The sequence below is a fragment of the Salmo salar genome, chromosome 09, assembly GCF_965601325.2.
Source record: "Salmo salar chromosome 09, fSalSal1, whole genome shotgun sequence".
Classification (NCBI taxonomy): domain Eukaryota; kingdom Metazoa; phylum Chordata; class Actinopteri; order Salmoniformes; family Salmonidae; genus Salmo; species Salmo salar.
Window position 1 is genome coordinate 111,545,168 of NC_138299.1, and position 27,707 is coordinate 111,572,874.

General features: G+C 43.3%; 1 protein-coding gene and 1 long non-coding RNA gene across 2 annotated transcripts; one reads left to right on the forward strand and one right to left on the reverse strand.

Moving 5' to 3' along the window:
* The first annotated feature begins 736 nt into the window (after positions 1-736).
* LOC106612323 (calnexin) lies at positions 737-15,964 on the forward strand. Its single transcript, XM_014213373.3, has 12 exons — positions 737-856; positions 1,153-1,214; positions 1,812-1,885; positions 4,081-4,139; positions 11,095-11,236; positions 11,373-11,454; positions 11,698-11,890; positions 14,156-14,421; positions 14,680-14,799; positions 14,902-15,067; positions 15,151-15,224; positions 15,312-15,964. Exons 2-12 carry the CDS (start codon positions 1,155-1,157, stop codon positions 15,354-15,356), a joined length of 1,281 nt encoding a protein of 426 aa, XP_014068848.3. The 5' UTR covers positions 737-856; positions 1,153-1,154; the 3' UTR covers positions 15,357-15,964.
* A 5,273-nt stretch (positions 15,965-21,237) lies between these two features.
* On the reverse strand, positions 21,238-23,210 carry LOC106586861 (uncharacterized). Its single transcript, XR_014378844.1, has 4 exons — positions 22,483-23,210; positions 22,279-22,346; positions 22,080-22,172; positions 21,238-21,943 (listed from the first exon to the last, which is right to left on the reverse strand). It is a non-coding gene; the product is annotated as an uncharacterized LOC106586861 (long non-coding RNA).
* Between the last annotated feature and the right edge of the window lie 4,497 nt (positions 23,211-27,707).

Sequence of the window (27,707 nt, forward strand, 5' to 3'; positions counted from 1 at the left end):
ACATGTATACCAATATATTGGAGTGATCCAATATGGTGAAACATAACGAAGGTTACGTATGTAACCACGGTTATGTGAGCTATATGGATCACTCCAATCCTCTACGGTGCTAGAGGTGCCTCAAAACGTATGTAGAGAATGTGTGTCCCGGCCATGGGGTCTGTACACAGGAGCGGACCCTAACCGTGACACAGGTGTACACGGGAGTAAATCTGTAAATCCTCACCTCGGGTGTATCCCTCCGCCGCGGAGTGATACCAATATATTGGAGTGATCCATATAGCTCACATAACCTTGGTTACATACGTATCCTTTGTTTTACATAACTCAATAATGATGACCAATACAGATTAAGATAGTTTTACATCACTTAATAATGATGACCAGTACAGATTAAACTGGTTTTACATCACTCAATAATGATGACCAATACAGATTAAACTGGTTTTTACATCACTCAATAATGATGACCAGTACAGATTAAACTGGTTTTACATCACTCAATAATGATGACCAATACAGATTAAACTGGTTTTACATCACTCAATAATGATGACCAATACAGATTAAACTGGTTTTACATCACTAAATAATGATGACCAATACAGATTAAACTGGTTTTACATCACTCAATAATGATGACCAATACAGATTAAACTGCAGTACCTGATGTCAATCCCACAGTGCATTGCTGCTGTTAATGCCTTCGTGAAGTAATGGTGACAAAGCTCCTTGGTTGCTAAGAGATGGCTGACTGACTGAGGAGGGGTCAGAGTCCAGCTGTAATTACAATGAACACTTTGACGAAGTCTGTTTCCCACCGAGCCACCAGTCTCTGAGAACCTCGTCTGACCAGGTAAACACTCACAACTATTATACATGTATTAACAGGTAAATACCGGTATGTGTTTTTACACACGTGGGGATTACGTACTGTATCTTGTTGGAGTGGCGGTGTTTGTAGGTTATAGGACTCTGTTGTGTTGATACAGTATCTGTTATCTAGTAGCTAGCGACGTAACCCTTGACGAGAGGGAAACATGGTTATGTATTGTGTGTGTGTGTGTGTGTGTGTGTGTGTGTGTGTGTGTGTGTGTGTGTGTGTGTGTGTGTGTGTGTGTGTGTGTGTGTGTGTGTGTGTGTGTGTAACAGACATGATGTTCGGCCGCCTGCTGCTTGCCTGTGTGTGTTTAACCCCGGTGGATCCAGTTCAGGTCAGGCTCTGCTAATATCATTCATACTAGATATATGACATGGATTAATATCATTCATACTAGTAATATGACCTGGATTAATATCATTCATACTAGATATATGACCTGGATTAATATCATTCATACTAGATATATGACCTGGATTAATATCATTCATACTAGATATATGACCTGGATTACTTTAATGTCTACTACATGTGCCATTATATAAGTGTTATTGAGTGATGTTCTATTAACTGATGTGACACTGACCTCTTTAACTACCCTGTTAACCTATAAACTGTTGTTTACCTCTCTCTCTTTTCTCTCGCTCTTCTCTCTCGCTCTTCTCTCTCTCTCTTCTCTCTCTCTCTTCTCTCTCTCTCTCTCCCTTCTCTCTCTCTCCCTTCTCTCTCGCTCCCTTCTCTCTCTCTCTTCTCTCTCTCTCCTCTCTCTCTCCTCTCTTCTCTCTCTCTCTCTCTCTCTCTCTCACTCTCTCTCTCTCACACTCTATTCCCCCCCTCTCTCTCTCTCTCTCTCTCTCTCTCTCTCTCTCTCTCTCTCTCTCTCTCTCTCTCTCTCTCTCTCTCTCTCCATCTCGCTCTCTCTCTCTTTCAGGCTACCTACAGACTTGTTCAGGTTGCAGAAGAAGCACATTTTGCAGAGACGTTTGACTCAGATCCTCTAGACAGGTGACGCGATCTGTTTAAATCTGTATTCTACATTCACCATATAGTAATGTCATGGTAGTAGTAGTTAGTAGTAGTATTGTCTTAGTAATAGTAGTTAGTAATAGTAATATCGTAGTAATAGTAGTTAGTAATGGTAATTCCTTAGTAACAGTAGTTGGTAATAGTAATATCTTGGTAATAGTAGTTAGTAATGGTAGATCCTTAGTAACATTAGTTTGTAATAGTAGTTAGTAATAGTAATATCTTAGTAATAGTAGTTAGTAATAGTAATATCTTGGTAATAGTAGTTAGTAATAGTAATGTCTTGGTAATAGTAGTTAGTAATAGTAATATCGTATTAATAGTAGTTAGTAATGGTCATTCCTTAGTAACATTAGTTTGTAATAGTAGTTAGTAATAGTAATATCTTAGTAATGTCTTAATAATAGTTGTTAGTAACAGTAATATCTTAGTAATAGTAATTAGTAATATCTTGGTAATAGTAGTTAGTAATAGTAATGTATTGGTAATAGTAGTTAGTAAAAGTAAAATCTTACTTATAGTAGTTACTAATAGTAATGTCTTGGTAATAGTAGTTAGTAATAATAATGTCTTGGTAATAGTAGTTAGTAATGGTAATGTCTTAGTAATAGTAGTTAGTAGTAGTAATGTCTTAGTAATAGTAGTTAGTAATAGTAATGTCTTGGTAATAGTAGTTAGTAATGGAATTGTCTTAGTAGTAGTTAGTATAATAATGTCTTAGTAATAGTAGTTAGTAATAGTAATGTCTAAGTAATAGTAGTTAGTAATAGTCAATTCTTGGTAATAGTAGTTAGTAATAATATTGTCTTGATAATAGTAGTTAGTAATGGTAATGTCTTGGTAATAGTAGTTAGTAATCGTCAAATCTTGGAAATAGTAGCTAGTAATGGTAATGTCTTAATAATAGTAATGTCTAAGTAATAGTTCAATCTTGGTAATATTAGTTAGTAATGGAATTGCCTTAATAATAGTAGTTAGTAATAATAATATCTTGGTAATAGTAGTTAGTAATATTAATCTCTTAGTAATAGCAGTTAGTAGTTGTAATGTCTTGGTAATAGTAGTTAGTAATAGTAATGTCTTAGTAATAGTAGTTAGTAATAGTAATGTCTTAGTAATAGTAGTTAGTAATAGTAATGTCTTAGTAATAGTAGTTAGTAATGGAATTGTCTTAATAATAGTAGCTAGTAATAGAATTGTCGTAATAATAGTAGTTAGTAATACTATTGTCTTAGTAATAGTAATATCTTAGTAATAGTAATGTCTTGTTAAAAGTAGTTAGTAATAGTAATGTCTTGGTAATAGTAGTTAGTAATGGAATTGTCTTAATAATAGTAGTTAGTAATAGAATTGTCGTAATAATAGTAGTTAGTAATACTATTGTCTTAGTAATAGTAATATCTTAGTAATAGTAATGTCTTGGTAATAGTAGTTAGTAATAGTAATGTCTTGGTAATAGTAGTTAGTAGTAGTAATGTCTTTGTAATAGTAGTTAGTAACAGTAATATCTTAGTAATAGTAATTAGTAATATCTTGGTAATACTAGTTAGTAATGGAATTGCCTTAATAATAGTAGTTAGTAATAATAATATCTTGGTAATAGTAGTTAGTAATAGTAATGTCTTAGTAATAGTAGTTAGCAATAGTAATGTCTTTGTAATAGCAGTTAGCAATAGTAGTCTTTGTAATAGCAGTTAGCAATAGTAATGTCTTTGTAATAGCAGTTAGTAATGGAATTGTCTTAATAATAGTAGTTAGTAATAATAATGTCCTAGTAATAGTAGTTAGTAATAGTAATGTCGTGGTAATAGTAGTTAGTAATGGAAGAGTCTTAGCAATTGTAGTTAGTAATGGTAACGTCTTAGTAATTGTAGTTAGTAATGGTAACGTCTTAGTAATTGTAGTTAGTAATGGTAACGTCTTAGTCATAGTAGTTAGTAATAGTAATATCTTAGTAATAGTAGTTACTAATAGTAATATCTTAGTAATAGTAGTTACTAATAGTAATATCTTAGTAATAGTAGTTACTAATAGTAATAGCAGTTAGTAATAGTAATGTCTTAATAATAGTAGTTAGTAATAATAATATCTTGGTAATAGTAGTTAGTAATAGTAATGTCTTAGTAATATTAGTAATGTCATATCAGTAAGACAATGTGTCATGTGTTTTACAGGAGATGGGTCCAGTCCAAGGCTGTGAAAGCCACAAATGCTGAGGCTCTCAAATACGATGGTATGTAGACTACACTGTGACAGTTTGATGGTTGGCAGACTGACAGTACTGACAGTGCGATTGTAGGTAGAATGACAGTACTGACAGGACATTTACATTTACATTTAAGTCATTTAGCAGACGCTCTTATCCAGAGCGACTTACAAATTGGTGCATTCACCTTATAATATCCAGTGGAACAACCACTTTACAATAGTGCATCTAAATCTTTTAAGGGGGGGTTAGAAGGATTACTTTATCCTATCCCAGGTATTCCTTAAAGAGGTGGGGTTTCAGGTGTCTCCGGAAGGTGGTGATTGACTCCGCTGTCCTGGCGTCGTGAGGGAGCTTGTTCCACCATTGGGGTGCCAGAGCAGCGAACAGTTTTGACTGGGCTGAGCGGGAACTGTGCTTCCTCAGAGGTAGGGAGGCGAGCAGGCCAGAGGTGGATGAACGCAGTGCCCTTGTTTGGGTGTAGGGCCTGATCAGAGCCTGAAGGTACGGAGGTGCCGTTCCCCTCACAGCTCCGTAGGCAAGCACCATGGTCTTGTAGCGGATGCGAGCTTCGACTGGAAGCCAGTGGAGAGAGCGGAGGAGCGGGGTGACGTGAGAGAACTTGGGAAGGTTGAACACCAGACGGGCTGCGGCGTTCTGGATGAGTTGTAGGGGTTTAATGGCACAGGCAGGGAGCCTGTGGTTGGTAGATTACACTGTGATGGTGCAATGGTAGGTAGACTACACTGTGACAGTATAATGACAGGTAGACAGAGTACTGACAGTATGATGGGAAGTAGACAGAGTATTAACAGTATGATGGGAGGTAGACAGAGTACTGAAAGTATGATGGGAGGTAAACAGACTACTGACAGTATGATGGGAGGTAGACAGAGTACTGACAGTATGATGGGAGGTAGACTGAGAACTGACTGTAAGATGGGAGGTAGATTGATGGTACTGCCAGTACGATGGCAGGTTGACTGCGCTGTGGCATTATGATAGATAGACTACTCTGTCACAGTATGATGGTAGATAGACTAGGGCTCGCGAGTGGCGCAGTGGTCTAAGGCTCTGCATCTCAGTGTAAGAGGTGTCACTACAGTCCCTGGTTCAAATCCAGGCTGTATCACATCCATCCGTGATTGGGAGTCCCATAGGGCAGCACAGAATTGGCCAAGCGTCATCCAGGTTTGGCCGAGGTAGGCCATCATTGTAGATAACAATTTGTTCTTAACTGACTTGCCTAGTTAAATAAATATTAAATATTACACTGTGACAGAACGCTGGTAGGTAGACTGACAGTATGATGGTAGGTAGACTGACAGTATGATGGTAAATGGACTAACAGTATGATGATAGGTAGACTGACAGTATGATGGTAGGTAGACTGACAATATGATGGTAGGTAGACTGACAGTGCTGACAGTATGATGGTAGGTAGACTGACAGTGCTGACAGTATGATGGTAGGTAGACTGACGGTAGGTAGACTGAGAGTGCTGACAGTATGATGGTAGGTAGACTGACAGTGCTGACAGTATGATGGTAGGTAGACTGACAGTGCTGACAGTATGATGGTAGGTAGACTGACAGTACTGACAGTATGATGGTAGGTAGACTGACAGTATGATGGTAGGTACACCGACTGTGCTGACAGTTGATAGACAACAATAATTTTTTCACCTCTTCCACAGTGACTTTACGGAATTTAAAATTACAATCTTGTCTTTCATAATTTGGTCAGATATAGTTGGATGTGTAGTGTAAGCGTTTGTTGCTGGCATGTCATCCCTAGGTTTGCTTCTCTTGCCAATGAAAAAGTAATTAAAGTAGTTTATATCAGTGGGTTTTGTGATGAATGAGCCATCTGATTCAATGAATGATGGAGCTGAGTTTGCCTTTTTCCCCAATATTTAATTGAACCTGTTTAGGATAGGGGGCAGTATTTTCACGGCCGGATAAAAAACATACCTGATTTAATCTGGTTATTACTCCTGCCCAGGAACTAGAATATGCATATAATTATTTGATTTGGATAGAAAACACCCTAAAGTTTCTAAAACTGTTTGAATGGTGTCTGTGAGTATAACAGAACTCATATGGCAGGCCAAAACCTGAGAAGATTCTATATGGGAAGTGCCCTGTCTGACCATTTCTTGGCCTTCTGTAGCCTCTTTATCGAAAATACAGGATCTCTGCTGTAACGTGACATTTTCTAAGGCTCCCATAGGCTCTCAGAAGGCGCCAGAACGTGGAATGATAACTCTGCAGTCCCTGGGCGAAAAACAGTAGGGGTTTTGGAAAGTGGTCGTTCTGAGAACAATGACACAGGTCCGCGCGTGCATGTGACGACTCCATTTTCTACTATCAGTGTTTGAACGGATACAACGTCTCCCGGTTGGAATATTATCGCTATTTTACGAGAAAAATCACATAAAAATTGTTTTTAACCTCTATGGGACCGGGGAGACGAATTCGTCCCACCTACGTAACAGCCACTGCCAGCCTGTGGCGCGATTTTCAAAATCTTAAAAATCCTATTACTTCAATTTCTCAAACATATGACTATTTTACAGCCATTTAAAGATAAGACTCTCGTTAATCTAACCACACTGTCCGATTTCAAAAAGGCTTTACAACGAAAGCAAAACATTAGATTATGTCAGCAGAGTACCAAGCCAGAAATAATCAGACACCCATTTTTCAAGCCAGCATATAATGTCACCAAAACCCAGAAGACAGCTAAATGCAGCACTCACCTTTGATGATCTTCATCAGATGACAACCCTAGGACATTATGTTATACAATACATGCATGTTTTGTTCAATCAAGTTCATATTTATATCAAAAAACAGCTTTTTACATTAGCATGTGACGTTCAGAACTAGCATACCCCCCGCAAACTTCCGGGGAATTCGCTAACATTTTACTAAATTACTCACGATAAACGTTCACAAAAAGCATAACAATTATTTTAAGAATTATAGATACAGACCTCCTCTATGCACTCGATATGTCCGATTTTAAAATAGCTTTTTGGTGAAAGCACATTTTGCAATATTCTAAGTACATAGCCCAGGCATCACGGGCTCGCTATTTAGACACCCGGCAAGTTTAGCACTCACCATAATCATATTTACTATTATAAAAATGTCATTACCTTTTGTTGTCTTCGTCAGAATGCACACCCAGGACAGCTACTTCAATAACAAATGTTGGTTTGGTCCAAAATAATCCATCGTTATATCCGAATAGCGCCGTTTTGTTCGTGCGTTCCAGACACTATCCGAAATAGTAAAGAAGTGTCACGCGCTTGGCGCAATTCCTGACAATAAAATTCAAAGTATTCCATTGCCGTACGTCGAAGCATGTCAACCGCTGTTTAAAATCAATTTTTACGTCATTTTTCTCGTAGAAAAGCGATAATATTCCGACAGGGAATCTCCTTTTTGGCAAACAGAGGAAAAAATCCCAAAGGCGGGGGCGGTCGGGGTCATGCGCATAAGCTAGTGTCTCTTGATGGGCCACTTGAGAAAGGCGATAATGTGTTTCAGCCTGGGGCTGGAATGACGACATTCTGTTTTTTCCCGGGCTCTGAGAGCCTATGGAAGACGTGGGAAGTGTCACGTTAGAGCAGAGATCCTTAGTAAATGATAGAGATGGCAAAGAAGTTCCAGAAATGGTCAGACAGGCCACTTCCTGTAAAGGAATCTCTCAGGTTTTGACCTGCCATTTGAGTTCTGTTATACTCACAGACACCATTCAAACAGTTTTAGAAAATTTAGGGTGTTTTCTATCCATATGTAATAAGTATATGCATATTCTAGTTACTGAGTAGGAGTGGTAACCAGATTAAATCGGGTATGTTTTTTTATCCAGCCGTGTCAATGCTGCCCCCTAGCCCTAACAGGTTAAACAGCGTTTGACATGCTTCGAAGTATGCTAATGGAATATTTTGAAATGTTTTGTCACGATATGCGCCGGCGCATCACCCTTCGGATAGTGTCTTGAACGCAAGAACAAAACGCAGCTATTTGGATATAACTGTGGATTATTTGGAACCAAAACAACATTGGATGTTGAAGTAGAAGTCCTGGGAGTGCATTCTGACGAAGAACAGCAAAGGTAATACAATTTTTCTTATAGTAAATCTGAGTTTGGTGAGTGCCAAACTTGGTGGGTGTCAAAATAGCTAGCCATGATGGCCGGGCTTACTCAGAATATTGCAAAATGTGCTTTCACCGAAAAGCTATTTTAAAATCGGACACCGCGATTGCATAAAGGAGTTCTGTATCTATAATTCTTAAAATAATTGTTATGTTTTTTGTGAACGTTTATCGTGAGTAATTTAGTAAATTCACCGGAAGTTTTCGGTGGGGATGCTAGTTCTGAACAAAACATGCTAATGTAAAAAGCTTGGTGGTCTAAAGCAGCTTCCCACAAGTATGGACTTTAGGTGAGGCAGATGAACCTGTAGTAAGCAAGTTATGGACTTCATGGATCTTGTTTCTCAGGCTGCGTATGTTAGTATGGGCTATTTTTAGCACTTTTCTCAGTAGGTAGACTGACAGTACTTACATTACAATGGACGGTAGACTACACTGTGAAAATACGATGGTTGGTAGATAGACAGTACTTACATTACAATGGAAGGTAGACTGACAGTACTTACATTACAATGGAAGGTAGACTACACTGTGACAGTATGATGGTAGACAGAGTACTTAAATTACAATGTTAGGTAGACTAGAATGTGACAGTATGATGGTAGGTAGACTACACTGTGACAGTATGATGGTAGGTAGACTGACAGTACTTACACTACGATGGAAGGTAGACTACACAGTGACAGTACAATGATAGGTAGACTACACTGTGATAGCATGATGGTAGGAAGACTGACAGTATGATGGTATGTAAAATGAAAATACTGATAGTATGATGGTAGGTAGACTACAATGTGACAGTACGACGGTAGGTAGACTGATATTACTGACAGTATGATTGAAAGGTAGACTACAAATTGACAGGATGATGGTAGGTAGAAAGACAGTACTTACAGTATGATGGTAGGTAGACTGACAGTACTGATGGTACCATGGTAGGTAGACCACATTGTGACAGTATGATGGTAGGTAGACTACACTGTGACAGTATGATGGTAGGTAGACTGACAGTACTGACAGTACAATGGTAGGTAGACTGACAGTACTGACAGTATGATGGTAGGTAGACTACACTGTGACAGTATGATGGTAGGTAGACTGACAGTACTGACAATTTGATGGTAGGTAGACTACACTGTGACAGTATGGCGGTAGGTAGACTGACAGTACTGACAGTATGATGGTAGGTAGACTGACATTATGTAAAGTATGAAGGCAGGTAGAATGACAGTACTGACATGATTGCAGGTAGACTACATTGTGATAGTATGATGGTAGGTAGACTGGCAGTACTGACAGTATGATGGCAGGTAGACTGGCAGTACTGACAGTATGATGGCAGGTAGACTGACAGTACGATGGTAGGTAGACTGACAGTACTGACAATATGATGGTAGGTAGACTGATAGTACTTACAATATGATGGGAGGTATACTGACAGAACTGACAGTATGATGGTAGGCAGATTATACTGTGACAGTACCATGTGGTTGGTAGACTGACAGTATGACAGCATGATGCTAGGTAAACTACATTATGACAGTACAATGGTAGGTACACTGACAGTGCTGAAAGTATCATGGCAGGTAGACTGGAGGTACGATGGTATGTAGACTACACTGTGACAGCATGATGGCAGGTAGACTGACAGTACTGACAGTATGATGGTAGGTAGACTGACATTATGTAAAGTATGAAGGCAGGTAGAATGACAGTACTGACATGATTGCAGGTAGACTACATTGTAATAGTATGATGGTAGGTAGACTGGCAGTACTGACAGTATGATGGCAGGTAGACTGGCAGTACTGACAGTATGATGGCAGGTAGACTGACAGTACGATGGTAGGTAGACTGACAGTACTGACAATATGATGGTAGGTAGACTGATAGTACTTACAATATGATGGGAGGTATACTGACAGAACTGACAGTATGATGGTAGGCAGATTATACTGTGACAGTACCATGTGGTTGGTAGACTGACAGTATGACAGCATGATGCTAGGTAAACTACATTATGACAGTACAATGGTAGGTACACTGACAGTGCTGAAAGTATCATGGCAGGTAGACTGGAGGTACGATGGTATGTAGACTACACTGTGACAGCATGATGGCAGGTAGACTGACAGTACTGACAGTATGATGGCAGGTAGACTGACAGTATGATGGCAGGTAGACTGACAGTACTGACAGTATGATGGTAGGTAGACTGACAGTATGATGGCAGGTAGACTGACAGTACTGACATTATGATGATAGGTAGACTGACAGTATGATTGCAGGTAGACTACATTGTGACAGTATGATGGCAGGTAGACTGACAGTACTGACAGAATGATGGTAGGTAGACTGACAGTACTGACAGTACAATGGTAGCTAGACTACACTGTGACCATATGATGGCAGGTAGACTGACAGTACTGACAGTATGATGGTAGGTAGACTGACAGTACTGACATTATGATGGTAGTTAGACTACACCAGGAGCTGTCACCGACGTTAAGTGTACAATTTCAGGGGTTAAAGGTCATCTGTGTGTTTTCCTACAGGGCAGTAGAGTATCCAGAGGTTAGCATTAGAGCCAGGGGTTAAAGGTCATCGGTGTGTTTTCCTACAGGGCAGTAGAGTAGCCAGAGGTTAGCATTAGAGCCAGGGGTTAAAGGTCATCAGTGTGTTTTCCTACAGGTCAGTAGAGTATCCAGAGGTTAGAGCCAGGGGTTAAAGGTCATCGGTGTGTTTTCCTACAAGGCAGTAGAGTATCCAGAGTTTAGCGTTAGAGCCAGGGGTTAAAGGTGTGTTTCCTCCAGGCCAATGGGTGGTGGAAGAGCCAGCGGCTGCAATGTATCCTGGGAACCGAGCACTGGTGATGAAGTCATCAGGACGACACCATGCCATCGCTGCCTACCTACACACACCCTTCAGCTTCATACACACACCGCTCTGCCTGCAGTGAGTACACACACCCTTCACCATCATACACACACCGCTCTGCCTGCAGTGAGTACACACACACATATGTACGCAAGAAACGCCCATATCAGTTGAGCCTTTATCAAACTACTTACTACAGTGTGAATGTGTACAGGTATGAGGTGAGGTTCGGGAGAGATGTAGAGTGCAGTGGAGCCTACATCAAACTCCTGACTCAGACCCATCTGCTACGACTGGTGAGTCAACTGCTGCTCAACATCTGGTCCGCCTCTAGCTCTAACGATGCTGCTCAACATCTGGTCCTCCTCTAGCTCTAACGATGCTGCTCAACATCTGGTCCTCCTCTAGCTCTAACGATGCTGCTCAACATCTGGTCCTCCTCTAGCTCTAACGATGCTGCTTGTTTTATATGGAGGCAGTTGTATGATGTTGTGTTCGTGCATGTGTCAAAGTGTGTGTGTGTGTGTGTGTGTGTGTAGAGCCAGTTCAGTGAGTCCACTCCGTACTCGGTGATGTTTGGTCCTGATAAGTGCGGCACCAGCCATCGCCTCCATCTCATCGTCAGGGTAACGGACTCTAGCAACGGCCGTAACCAAGAGATACACGCCCCCCAACCCGCCGATGACCTGACGGTGTACTTCACCGACCGACAACCACACCTCTACACACTACGTTAGTATGCATCCTAACCACTAAACCCTACCTCTACACACTATGTTAGTATGCACCCTAACCACTAAACCCTACCTCTACACACTACATTAGTATGCACCCTAACCACTAAACCCTACCTTTGCACACTATGTTAGTATGCACCCTAACCACTAAACCCTACCTCTTCGTTAGTATGCACCCTAACCACTAAACCCTACCTCTGCGTTAGTATGCACCCTAACCACTAAATCCTACCTCTGCGTTAGTATGCACCCTAACCACTACACCCTACCTCTGCGTTAGTATGCAGCCTAACCACTAAACCCTACCTCTGCACACTACATTAGTATGCAGCCTAACCACTAAACCCTACCTCTACACACTACGTAAGTATGCACCCTAACCACTAAACCCTACCTCTGCGTTAGTATGCAGCCTAACCACTAAACCCTACCTCTACACACTATGTTAGTATGCACCCTAACGACTAAACCCTACCTCTGCGTTAGTATGCAGCCTAACCACTAAACCCTACCTTTACACACTATGTTAGTATGCACCCTAACCACTAAATACTACACCGTAAACCTCACATCTGTGTGTGAAACACATGGCTTTCCTATAGAAAGTTCCCTTCAGGATAGCCGCCACTCTATTCCATTTCCTGAATCTCCGGTGGAGAGAAGAGGGTTTTCTCCTGGAGCAGTTTAGTGTCCATGCTTTTTCTGAAGGCTCGCCACGAGTCTGCAATTGTTACCATTCATGTTGCGACAGTCGATGTTCATACCCGAGGAAATCTGTCCAGGTATCCCTGCCCACCTGATGAACTGGGGATGGGTCGTGAACGCTCCGCCCACCAGATGAACTGGGGATGGGTCGTTAACGCTCCGCCCACCAGATGAACTGGGGATGGGTCGTTAACGCTCCGCCCACCAGATGAACTGGGGATGGGTCGTGAACGCTCCGCCCACCAGATGAACTGGGGATGGGTCGTGAACGCTCCGCCCACCAGATGAACTGGGGATGGGTCGTTAACGCTCCGCCCACCAGATGAACTGGGGATGGGTCGTGAACGCTCCGCCCACCAGATGAACTGGGGATGGGTCGTGAACGCTCCGCCCACCAGATGAACTGGGGATGGGTCGTGAACGCTCCGCCCACCAGATGAACTGGGGATGGGTAGTGAACGCTCCGCCCACCAGATGGAACTGGGGATGGGTAGTGAACCATTGGCGAGGACGTTCTCACCTTTACTGTTAAGGCGAGGCTGCAAGTTCTACGCAAAATATATGATCCAGCACTCTGGTACCCTACGGACCATGACCCTTTGTGTTTTCTACATCAGTCAAATGTAATGGAGTCCATTGCCCATGTTGTGAATGGCTGATGGTTCATACAAGGATTTGTACATTGCTAGACATGACTGGCTTGTTGACCTGATAGCCAGCGAGGTAAGACAAGTGGTCTCACCAACAGCACACATGCACGAACATTGTTGTGTAAGGGGAAGCTGGTGTGATGTTGATGATGATGTGTTTTCCTGTGAGCCAAATACACCAGATATTGTTGTTGTGGGGGGAGGCGCTCATTGTGGAAGTGGGCTGCTCATTGGACGGCTACATGGAGAAGGCCTTGGCAGAGAATCTGCTTAAATACCAGCCCCTCATGGCATGATGGGACAGACTCGGGTGGAGGTGCAGGCAGGCTGGAACAGCCTCGGGTGGAGGTACAGGCAGACTGGAACAGCCTCGGGTGGAGGTGCAGGCAGACTGGAACAACCTCGGGTGGAGATGCAGGCAGACTGGAACAGCCTCGGGTGGAGGTGCAGGCAGGCTGGAACATTCTCGGGTGGAGGTGCAGGCAGGCTGGAACAGCATCGGGTGGAGGTACAGGCAGGCTGGAACAGCCTCGGGAGGGGCAGCCTCGGGTTGAGGTGCAGGCAGGCTGGAACAGCCTCGGGTGGAGGGTAGGTACTGCTCTGTTTCAGCTGTCGTGGGACTAGGGCAAAGCAGTTGGCTAGGTACTGCTCTGTTTCAGCTGTCGTGGGACTGGGGCAAAGCAGTTGGCTAGGTACTGCTCTGTTTCAGCTGTCGTGGGTTTAGAGCAAAGCAGTTGGCTAGGTGCTGCTCTGCTTGGAGGAGGTGCTTTCTGGACCCTTGAGGGACATGCATACAGGGACCTTTGATTGGTGGATTCAAATAAAGTATTTAACGGTGTGTGTGTGTGTGTGTGTGTGTGTGTGTGTGTGTGTGTGTGTGTGTGTGTGTGTGTGCGCGCGTGTAGAATTGTATCAAGACAGCAGGTATGAGATTTTCATTGACCAATCGCTGATCAGTCAAGGCCGCCTGCTGACAGACGAAGTCCAGTACACAGAATCCCCTGACAGCCAACCAGAGTCCCCGGTGTCTGGGTTAGGGGCGGGGTCAGTCGCGGCGCTGGGTCTGGAACTGTGGTCATTGTCGGGGGAAGTTATGTTTGACAATTTCCTGTTGACTGATGACCTGAAGCTGGCTGAAAGATGGACACAGGACACCTGGGGACGGAAACAAGTACGTCTCTCTCTCTCTGTTTCACTCATCTCTCTCTCAATTTGTTTGTCTCTCTCTGTTTCACTCATCTTTCTCTCAATCTGTATGTCTCTCTTTGATACTCCACTCGGAAATAACTGTGTGTGTGTGTGTGTGTGTGTGTGTGTGTGTGTGTGTGTGTGTGTGTGTGTGTGTGTGTGTGTGTGTGTGTGTGTGTGTGTGTGTGTGTGTGTGTGTGTGTGTGCGGTGTCCGTATGGTGTGTGTGTGTGTTCTCCCAGCCCGGCCTGTTGGAGCGACTCCTGATAGCAACTAACTCTCGTCCCTGGCTCTGGGGGGTCTACGTCTTCACGGTGGGATTACCCATCATCCTCTTCATCAGCTACATGTGGCCGGACAAGGTACACACACACACACACACACACACACACACACACACACACACACACACACACACACACACACACACACACACACTAATCCAATAGTACTTTATCTGTCAGAGATTCGGCCCCCCTGACCAGGACTACTACTATAAGAAGTATGATGAACCACAGCCAGACAGACAACCAGAAAGAGACCAGCCAGACAGACAACCAGCGAGCGACCAGCCAGACAGACAACCAGAGAGAGACCAGCCAGACAGACCAACCAGCCTCTCAGACTATGGTGAGATACACAAACACACACCCACACACTGTATGTGCAGGAACACTCATTACACGTTTAAGATGTGCTGTATGTGTGTGTAGGTGCGGTGAGCAGAGAGGGGGCCAGGAGGAGAGAAACTCGGAAGGTTCAGAGGAAGTCCGACCTGGAGGTTGAGGTGAAGACATGACCTTTAACTTCTCACCTTTATGTGTTAGATGTCTTTCTACAGACATCACTTATGTGTCTTTGTGTTTGTCTACAGAATGAGAGACATTCCCTAACCAGCCTGAAGACTAACCGACCCTAACCAGCCTGAGGACTAACCAACCCTAACCAGCCTGAGGACTAACCGACCCTAACCAGCCTGAGGACTAACCGACCCTAACCAGCCTGAGGACAACTAGAGCTGTGGCGGGCACGACATTTCATCAGCCAGTGATTGTCAAGTAAATAACTGTCGTTCTCACGGTTATTGCCCCTGATACAGACCTTTGGAACATCTACATTTTAAAAAGTATAATAAATCCATGTAATATAGCCTACACCATCAAAATAAATCCATTATTTATTTTAGACAGGTCTAAAGAAACATGATTTGAAGAAAATGTGGTCTATTTCTGAAGAACAGAATAGCATACTCTGAGCTGTCCTTATGTTAGGTCCTGATGTGGCTAGGCCATATGGCTGTGGGCAACACTAGTTCATTTAGCAGGTCCTGATGTGGCTGTGCCATATGGCTGTGGGCTACACTAGTTCATTTAGCAGGTCCTGATGTGCCTGTGCCATATGGCTGTGGGCTACACTAGTTCATTTAGCAGACAAGATTTGCTTAGAATTCCATGGTAATATTATATATTATTCTATAGTATGAAGAATACAGTGGAACAGAATAAAAAGGATATTTTCTCCAAACGATTTGATGAAGTGCAGCTATTCTGTGTTGAGCGGTTAACAAAGAAATAGGTCCTCCTATATGCTTAATGTAGAGTTATTAATGTAACTTTAGTTGTTCTACAGACGTTGGGTTATGTTTAGATGTTTAATACATTGTAAGGCTGCATGATGAGACTCCAATGATGATTTGAAACAAGTTGCCTGAAAGGCCTGAGCTCTGCTCTGTTTTTTGAGGCTGTACACCAGGGGATCTTAAACTTTTTCAGCCTGGGACCCAAATGAGAAATTCTGTGTTTTCCTGGGACCCAAGCTCAGGAAAATGTGCAACTATACGTAAATATCGGAACATTTCATTGCCCTTATGCCTAAAAAAAAATGCTGCAATTTAGACAAAAACGAATATCAATGAAATACCCATAAATATATTTTCATGTCTATTTTTATTTCGTTTATTCTTACGTACCTGTCTAGGTTGGAACTGGTGCTGTTAAAATACAAGACAATTTAATTCTGAACTGGAATAAACAAATTGATCACATCACACAGATGTATAACAGAACAGACACAGGCTTTTTGGTAGTTCAACACTAAGTAACAGTACAGATGAACAATTCAGGCCTACTGCACATCCTACTGCACATCCTACTGCACATCCTACTGCACATCCTACTGTATAAATTACTGTTGATAGACAGTCTAGGTTGGAACTGTTGCTGTTAAAATACATATTTTTTTATTCTGAACTGGAATAAACTGATCACATCACACAGGTGTAGACCAGGAAACACACAGTCTTAATGAGAGGTGTGTGGCTGGTTGAAGATTTCAACAAGCATGTCTATTCTGGACTCAGTTTGAGCCAGTACAACACTGAGGTCATGCTCAGCAATGAGACTGTTTCTGTACTTCAGAACCCTGACTCACATGGGCATGTGGTGCCAAACTGGATCAGAACATCTACTGCTTTCTTAGTCAGGCAGGAAACCGCTTCCTGTTGTAGATGGACAACCCAGAACTGTGTGAGTGGGTTCTCAGTAAGGCAGGAGAACACTTCCTGTTGTAGATGAACAACCCAGAACTGTGTGTGTGTTCTCAGTCAGGCAGGAGACCACTTCCTGTTGTAGATGAACAACCCAGAACTCTGTGTGTTTGCCTCAAAAAGCATCTTGCTTCAATCAGTTTATTCCAGTACAGAATAAAAATGATTACTTGTAACAGCAACCGTTTCAATCTAGACTTATTTTCAACCATCATTTCTACAGTAAAATGTGCAGTAGGCCTGATAATTTTTCATCTTCATCTGTGTTGTTACTTAGGGTTGCACTTTCAAAAGCTAGTTAGCTTGCTTTGGCTAACGTTAGCTATTAGCTGTGTAACGTTACAAGGCCAGGGGATTGTTTTAAAGAGAACTCACATCTACTACTATGAGTTAGTTAGTACTCCCTTATTTATGCTTCTCATCACCTGTTATAAAATGACAACAATGCCTTGCTAGTTGACTTACTTTCCACTGTCGAAGCCCTGTTTCCTGAAGCCCTGTTTCCTGAAGCCCTGTTTCCTGAAGCCCTGTTTCCTGAAGCCCTGTTTCCTGAAGCCCTGTTTCCTGAAGCATTCTGCCCTGTTCTGAAAGAACAGGGTTTACCGTCATGTTGTGGATGTTTGGTCAGGACGTGTTGTTTTATTAATTTGTTGGTTTTGAGAGACTCATTACTGAGCACTTCCACACACAAAACACATTGTGGGCGCTCCTAGTTTTTTCTCAAAGTTTGTATGAAAGAGAAAAAGTAAATCACTGTATTTGCGTTTCATGCAGATTGAGCTCAGTCAGAACTTGTGGCTAGCATGAGTCCATTTCATGACAGTGGTGAGTGAAGGCTAGTGGGAATAACAAGTCAGTGGCTTGAACAACAGCGCTACAGCGTGTGGGATCGGTTTTCAAGAAAACTGCAGAAAAAAGATCCGGTAAACCGAGATGCACAAGGACATCTCCCTCCACAACCTCTCCCTCTCTGCAGCTGCCAAACTGAGCAGAGACCGCTGATAAGCAGCACTGAACCGAGAGCGCAGTTTTACTTGGCCAAATCAACTCAATACATTTACGTCCTGACCCACCATTAACAGGTCCGCGACCCATACTTTAAGAAATGCTGCTGAACACATTACATCAGTCACAATTTGACAAGCACTTGATTATACCAAGAATTTCAGGGTGGCATCCCCTTTGTGTGGCAGGAACCTTGTATCTAAAATGAGAAAAACATGTCTAGACTGTGGTTTCTCACTCTACTATCTTGGCCTTGAGCCTGTGTGACTATCAGCAGGTGCAGACAGTTCTCAGCCTGAGAAGTAAAGCAGTACATCTCCATTTACCCAGTACTTTTCCACCATTGAACATTGCAAGCATACAAAGGTTTTCAACCACTCCACAAATTTCTAGTTAACAAACTAATTTTGGCAAGTTGGTTAGGACATCTACTTTGTGCATGACACAAGTAATTTTTCCAACAATTGTTTACAGACTTATAATTAACTGTATCACAATTCCAGTGGGTCAGAAGTTACATACACTAAGTTGACTGTGCCTTTAAACAGCTCAGAAAATTCCAGAAAATGATGTCATGGCATTAGAAGCTTCTGATAGGCTAATTTACATAATTTGAGTCAATTGGAGGTGTACCTGTGGATGTATTTCAAGGCCTACCTTCAAACTCAGTGCCTCTTAGCTTGAAAAAAAATTGTAGACCTCCACAAGTCTGGTTCATCCTTGGGAGCAATTTCCAAAAGCCTGAAGGTACCACATTCACCTATACAAACAATAGTACGTAAGTATAAACACCATAGGACCACACAGCCGTCATACCACTCAGGAAGGAGACGCAATCTGTCTCCTCGAGATGAACGTACTTTGGTGCTAAAAGTGCAAATCATTCCCAGAACAACAGCAAAGGACCTTGTGAAGATGCTGGAGGAAACAGGTACAAACGTATCTATATCCACAGTAAAACGAGTCCTATATCGACATAACCTGAAAGGCCGCTCAGCAAGGAAGAAGCCACTGCTCCAAAACCGACATAAAAAAGCCAGACTACGGTTTCCAACTGCACATGGGGACAAAGATCGTACAATTTGGAAAATGTCCTCTGGTCTGACGAAACAAAAATAGAATTGTTTGGCCATAATGACCATCGGTATGCTTGGAGGAAAAAGGGGGAGGCTTGCAAGCCAAAGAACACCATCCCAACCGTGAAGCACGAGGGTGGCAGCATCATGTTGTGGGGGTGCTTTGCTGCAGGAGGGACTGGTGCACTTCACAAAATAGATGGCATCATGAGGAAAGAAAATGATGTGATATATTGAAGCAACATCTCAAGACATCAGTCAGAAAGTTAAATCTTGGTCGCAAATGGGTCTTCCAAATGGACAATGACCCCAAGCATACTTCCAAAGTTGTGGCAAAATGGCTTAAGGACAACAACGTCAAGGTATTGGAGTGGCCATCACAAAGCCCTGACCTCAATCCTATAGAACATTTGTGGGCAGAACTGAAAAACCGTGTGCGAGCAAGGAGGCATAAAAACCTGACTCAGTTACACCAGCTCTGTCAGGAGGAATGGGCCAAAATTCACCCTACTTATTGTGGGAAGCTTGTGGAAGGCTACCTGGAACATTTGACCCAAGTTAACCTGTTAGGGCTAGGGGGCAGTATTGACACGGCTGGATAAAAAACATACCCGATTTAATCCTGCACCCACACTGACACAGTTGAGTTAGAATGAGGAAGCCATATACATAGAATTACTAGTTAATAGAGTTGGTGAAGCTACTCTGAAAGTATAGTTGACCAATTACTTCCTACTGGAAGAAGTTAAGATACACTAAAGCAAGCCTTAACCTGTTTAGGATAGGGGGCAGTATTGACACGGCTGGATAAAAAACATACCCGATTTAATCTGGTTACCACTCCTACCCAGTAACTAGAATATGCATATACTTATTACATATGGATAGAAAACACCCTAAATTTTCTAAAACTGTTTGAATGGTGTCTGTGAGTATAACAGAACTCAAATGGCAGGTCAAAACCTGAGAGATTCCTTTACAGGAAGTGGCCTGTCTGACCATTTCTTGAACTTCTTTTCCATCTCTATCATTTACTAAGGATCTCTGCTCTAACGTGACACTTCCCACGTCGTCCATAGGCGCTCAGAGCCCGGGAAAAAACAGAATGTCGTCATTCCAGCCCCAGGCTGAAACACATTATCGCCTTTCTCAAGTGGCCGATCAAGGGACACTGGGCTTAGGCGCGTGACCCGACCGCCCCCGCCTTTGGGATTTTTTCCTCTGTTTGCCGAAAAGGAGATTCCCTGTCGGAATATTATCGCTTTTCTACGAGAAAAATGTCGTAAAAATGGATTTTAAACAGCGGTTGACATGCTTCGAAGTACGGTAATGGAATATTTAGAATTTTATTGTCACGAATTGCGCCATGCGCGCGACACTTCTTTACTATTTCGGACAGTGTCTGGAACGCACGAACAAAACGCCGCTATTCGGATATAACGATGGATTATTTTGGACCAAACCAACATTTGTTATTGAAGTAGCAGTCCTGGGTGTGCATTCTGACGAAGACAACAAAAGGTAATCAAACTTTTGTAATAGTAAATATGATTATGGTGAGTGCTAAACTTGCCGGGTGTCTAAATAGCGAGCCCGTGATGCCAGGGCTATGTACTTAGAATATTGCAAAATGTGCTTTCACCAAAAAGCTATTTCAGTGGGGTCACTCACTACTCATAAAGTACCCTGGGATCACTCACTACTCATAAAGCACCCTGGGGATCACTCACTACTCATAAAGCACCCTGGGATCACTCACTACTCATAAAGCACCCTGGGATCACTCACTACTCACTGCTCATAAAGCACCCTGGGATCACTCACTACTCACTACTCATAAAGCACCCTGGGATCACTCACTACTCATAAAGCACCCTGGGATCACTCACTGCTCATAAAGCACCCTGGGATCACTCACTACTCACTGCTCATAAAGCACCCTGGGATCACTCACTGCTCATAAAGCACCCTGGGGTCACTCACTATTTATAAAGCACCCTGGGGTCACTCACTATTCATAAAGCACCCTGGGGTCACTCACTACTCATAAAGTACCCTGGGATCACTCACTACTCACTGCTCATAAAGCACCCTGGGATCACTCACTACTCATAAAGCACCCTGGGATCACTCACTACCCATAAAGCACCCTGGGATCACTCACTACTCATAAAGCAAATGTAGAACTTTTATTAATCAAAAACATTAAATACAGTAAAACATGTGAACAATACCATGATATGATATATTGGCCATATTGCCAAGCCCTACGTAGAGTAGGAACACAGAGAGAGAATTATTACAGACAGCTAAATGTCTCTGTCTGGGTACAGATGCATGCTGGTCCAGTGGCTTAATCTGCTGGACTGACTGGGGGGGAGAATCTGGAGCTGGAGGTGGGTAAGGTTGGCGCAAAAGCCTGCACAGCCAGTATCTCTCCAGGAGCTGGGTTGGGTTGGCCATCCCGCCACAGCACGATGAGAGGACCATGGTCTGGACTGGAGAGCCGTATGGACGACTTCCTGAATTCCACTAGCACAATATCTTCAGGCTGCATATCCAACAATCACAAGTCTTTGGACAGATAAACACATTCTCTTGTTTAGGAACAGAAAGCAAGACAATCACAACGTTGTTAAATCTCCACTATCTGGATGCCTTGTTGTGTCACCATTCTGTCCAAAAGAGGATCCTCTCCTCCCTGCTGACTGGAAGACAAGAGGAGAGACAGGAGAGAAGAGTGATTTTTTCCCCCTGTGGGTCCGCTGTCTTGTCTTCTTTCTCTTGCTCCCTCGTCTTCCTCCCCCTCTCTTATTTCCTGATGCAGTTGGGCCAGCTGAGTCCTCGGCAGGCTGCAGACACAACTACATACAGGACCACCTGACGAGAACGGACAACATAGTTCAGACTATTACACACACACACACACACACACACACACACACACACACACACACACACACACACACACACACACACACGCACACAGACGGGTGAACAGACAGACAGTACCTACCAGTGACACCACCACTACGACGACAGTAAGTTTGAGGTTCTTCATACACATAGCTCTGGCCAGGTTACGGCTGGTGGTCTTAAAACTCACAGACTGGAGGAGAGAGGAAGTTAATGATGCTCTGAGCTGGGTTATAGGCGCAGTAGTAGGATAGTTGGTGTATTGTTGAGTAATTGTAGTAGATTAGAATGTGACTCACTGAGCCGACCAGGTTCTCCGTTTTATCAATCAGCAACTCCAACTTCTCTCCCTTCTGAGCCACCAAATCTGTAGGAAACACAGAGTAAACACAAGAAACTAAAATACACTGGATCCTCAGACCCTAGACACTTCTCCCCTAGACCCTAATACAGCGGCAGTGGTGGATGTAGGATTGGAGTCTTATTTCACCGATGTTGCGTACCATGATGCCTTTCAGTTCGTCAACCTGCATCTGAGTCTCAGTCAGACGATCTGATGAACGAGAGGAATGGTGCTTCTAGAGAGACAAAGAGAGACAGAGAAGGAGAGAGAGAGGAGAGAGAGGAGAGAGAGAGGAGAGAGAGACACAGAGAAGGAGAGGGAGAGGAGAGAGGAGAGAGAGACACAGAGAAGGAGAGAGGGAGGAGAGAGAGAGAGACAGGAGAGAGAGAGAGGAGAGCGGGAGAGAGGATCAGTGGTATGGTGTTCATGTGACTGAAGGTAAACAATATACACAGACAGTCCTCACTAACACACAGGCAGTCCGCACTAACACACAGGCAGTCCGCACTAACACACAGGCAGTCCGCACTAACACACAGGCAGCCCTCACTAACACACAAATGGAGTGTGTGTTTTTTCAGTGGTGTGGTCATGTGCTCAGAGTTCCCCCAGAGGCAGACTTGTCATGTTCCCCTTACGAGCCCCTCCTGCCTTATTCAACCTCCACTAAACATCCTTTCAGTCCAATCTTTTATCCACTAACCCTTCCTCCAGCTTCCCCACAGCCATAATCATTTCAGCCCCGTCGCTGTAAGACCCCTGCTCTGGCCCCTTTAAACTGGAGAATGTGTTTTCCTAATCTCCCCTGCCATTAGTGATGGGCATTCTGAGTCTTTTCAGTGAGCTGGCTGATTTGGCTCCTAAACGGCTCTTTGTTCACTAGTGCTTAAAATGTACCTAAAACCATGTAAAAATAGCTCATCTCTAATGTAAAGCCTACAACATTGCCTTGGATTATGTCAGATGACATGCGAGTTCACTTACATTTTTAACAGACCAAATGTTTAGATGAGAGAAATAAGCAGGAAGAAGAAAGCAGAACGTTTGTTGTGGAGATACAGCACTTTAGTGTTTTAGACATTTTATAAACACTTAGCTATATGATATGTCTAAGACACTTACACATTTAAAACCTGTGTTTTAAAGTGTTTGACAGTGCATTCGGGAAGGATTCAGACCCCTTGACTTTTTCCACATTTTGTTACGTTACAGCCTTATTCCACTCAGCCATTGCCTGTCACCAAGGGAGTAGCCCAAGGCTCAATCCTAGGCCCACGCTCTTCTCAAATTTACATCAACAAGAAGTAAGAAGCTCTCTCATCCATTTATATGCAGATGATACAGTCTAATACTCAGCTGGCCCCTCCCCGGCTTTTGTGTTAAACGCTCTACAACAAAGCTTTCTCAGTATCCAACAAGCTTTCTCTGCCCTTAACCTTGTTCTGAACACCTCCAAAACAAAGGTCATGTGGTTACCCTTCTCCAGATCTGTGCCTTGACACAATCCTGTCTCAGAGCTCTACCGACAATTCCTTTTGCTATGACATGCACTGTCAACTGTGGGACCTTATAAAGACAGATGTGTGCCTTTCCAAATCATGTCCAATAAATTTAAATTTACCACAGATGGACTCCAATCAAGTTGTAGAAACATCTCAACGATGATCAGTGGAAACAGGATGCACATGAGCTCAATTTAGAGTATCATAGCAAAAGGTCTGAATATTCATGAAAATAAAGTATTTCTGTTGTTTTTTTTTAAAACCTGTTTTCGCTTCGTCATTATGGGATATTGTGCGTAGATTGATTTTATTTTTTTTGATTTTTATTTATTTAATCAATTTCAGAATAAGGCTGCAATGTAACAAAATGTGGAAAAAGAGGGTGGCAGGGGGGCAGGGAGGGGAGGGGGCAGGGAGGGGGGTCTGGGAGGGGGGCAGGGAGGGTGGTGCAGGGAGGGTGGTGCATGGAGGGAAGGGGGGCAGGGAGGGAAGGGGGGCAGGGAGGGAAGGGGGGCAGCAGTCACCTGAGTCACCTGAGTGAGAGGAGAGCAGCATTATCAAGGTGACTGGACCTTGCGGGCAAGTTTTGATTGATCATTATTCTGGAAATTTCAGCTACAACTGGCAACACTGTCTCACAGCCTGTTCTGACCACTCACTACCATACTACCATACTACTACACTACCACTCACAACCATACTACCACTCACTACCATACTACCACTCACTACCACCATACTACCACACCACCACTCACTACCATACTACCACTCACTACCATATTACCACTGACTACCATACACTACCATACTACCACTCACTACCATACTACCACACTACCACTCACTACCACTCACTACCTGACGAGCATACTACAACTCACTATCATACTACCACTCACTACCATACTACCACTCACTACCATACTACCACTCACTACCATACTACCACTCACTACCACACCACCACTCACAACCATACTACCACTCACTACCATATTACCACTGACTACCATACACTACCATACTACAACTCACTACCATACAACCACTCACTACCACATTACCACTCACTACCATACTACCATACTACCACTGACAACCATACACTACCATACAACCACTCACTACCACTCACTACCATACAACCACTCACTACCACTCACTACCATATTACCACTCACTACCATACTACCATACTAACCCTGACTACCATATACTACCACTCACTACCATAATATCACTCACTACCACTCACTACCATACTACCACTCACTACCACTCACTACCATACTACCACTCACTACCTGACTACCACTCACTACCACTCACTACGACTCCATACCATACAACCACTCACTACCATACTACCACTCACTACCATACTACAACTCACTACCATTCACTACCACTCACTACCACTCACTACCATACTAACATACTGCCACTCACTACCATAGTACCACTCACTACCATTCACTACCACTCACTACCACTCACTACCATACTAACATACTGCCACTCACTACCATACTACCACTCACTACCATACCACAACTCACTACCACACACTACCATACTACCACTCACTACCACACTCACTACCATACTACCACTCACTACAACTCACTATAACTCACTACCATACTACCACTCACTACCACTAACTACCACCATACTACCACACCACCACTCACTACCACTCACTACCATATTACCACTCACTACCACTGACTACCATACACTACCATACTACCACTCACTACCACCCACGACCATACTACCATTCACTACCATACTACCATTAACTACCATAATACAACTCACAACCACTCACTACCATACTACAACTCACTACCATACAACCACTCACTACCACTCACTACCATACTACCACTCACTACCTCACTACCATCACTACCACTCACTACCATACTAACTGACTTCCACTCAACCAGTGACTACCGCTCACTACAACTCACTACCATACAACCACTCTCTACCACTCACTACCATATTACCACTCACTACCATATTACCACTCACTACCATATTACCACTCACTACCATATTACCACTCACTACCATAATACCACTCACTACCATAATACCACTCACTACCTGACTACCACTCACTACCTGACTACCACTCACTACATGACTACCATACTACCACTCACTACCTGACTACCACTCAACTACTGAATACCAATCACTAACACTCCCTACTTCACGACCATACTACCACTCACGACCATACTACCACTCACGAACATACTACCACTCACTACCATACTACCACACTACCACTCACTACCATACTACCACACTACCACTCACTACCATACTACCACTCACTACCATACTACCACTCACTACCATACTACCACTCACTACCATACTACCACTCACTACCATACTACCTGACTACAACTCAACGACTGACAACAACTCAACGACTGAGTACCACTCCCTACCTGACTACCATTATACCACTCACTACCATAAAACCACTCACTACCATAAAACCACTCACTACCATAAAACCACTCACTACCACTCACTACCACACTACCTGACTACCACGCAACCACTGACTACCACGCAACCACTGACTACCACGCAACCACTGACTACCACTCACTACCACTTCCTACCTCACTACCACTCACTACCATACTACCACTCACTACCATGCCACCACTCACTACCATACCACCACTCACTGCCATACCACCACTCACTGCCATACCAACACTCACCGCCTTACCACCACTCACCACCACTCACTACCCCTGACTACCACTCACTACCTGACTACCATACTACAACTCACCACCATCCATTCACTACCATACAACCACTCACTACCATACTACCACTCACTACCATACTACCACTCACTACCATACTACCACTCACTACCATACTACCACTCACTACCATTCTACAACTCACTACCATACTACCACTCACTACCTGACTACCACTCACTACCACTCACTAAATGACTACCACTCACTACCTGACTACCACTCAACCACTCAATACCACTCACTACCACTCCCTACCATACTACCATACAACCACTCACTACCACTCACTACCATACTACCACTCACTACCTGACTACCACTCACTACCTGACTACCACTCACTACCTGACTACCACTCACTACCTGACTACCACTCACTACCACTCAACCACTGAATACCACTCACTACCTCTCCCTACCGCACTACCATACTACTACTCACTACCACTCACTACCATACTACCACTCACTACCATACTACCACTCACTACCATTCACTACCATACTACCACTCACTACCTGACTACCATACTACCACTCACTACCTGACTACCACTCAACCACTGAATACCACTCACTACCACTCCCTACCTCACTACCATACTACCATACAACAACTCACTACCACTCACCACCATACCACCACTCACTACCATACTACCAGTCACTACCTGACTACCACTCAACCACTGAATACAACTCACTACCTCTCCCTACCTCACTACCATACTACTACTAACTACCACTCACTACCATACTACCACTCACTACCATACTACCACTCACTACCACTCACTGCCTCACTACCACTCACTACCATACTACCACTCACTACCATACTACCACTCACTACCATACTACCACTCACTACCATACTACTACTCACTACCATTCTACCACACACTACCATACTACCACTCACTACCACACTACCACTCGCTACCATACTGCTACTCACTACCACTCACTACCATACTAAAATACTACCACTCACTACCATACTACCACTCACTACCACCCACGACCATACTACCACTCACTACCACAATACCACTAACTACCATACT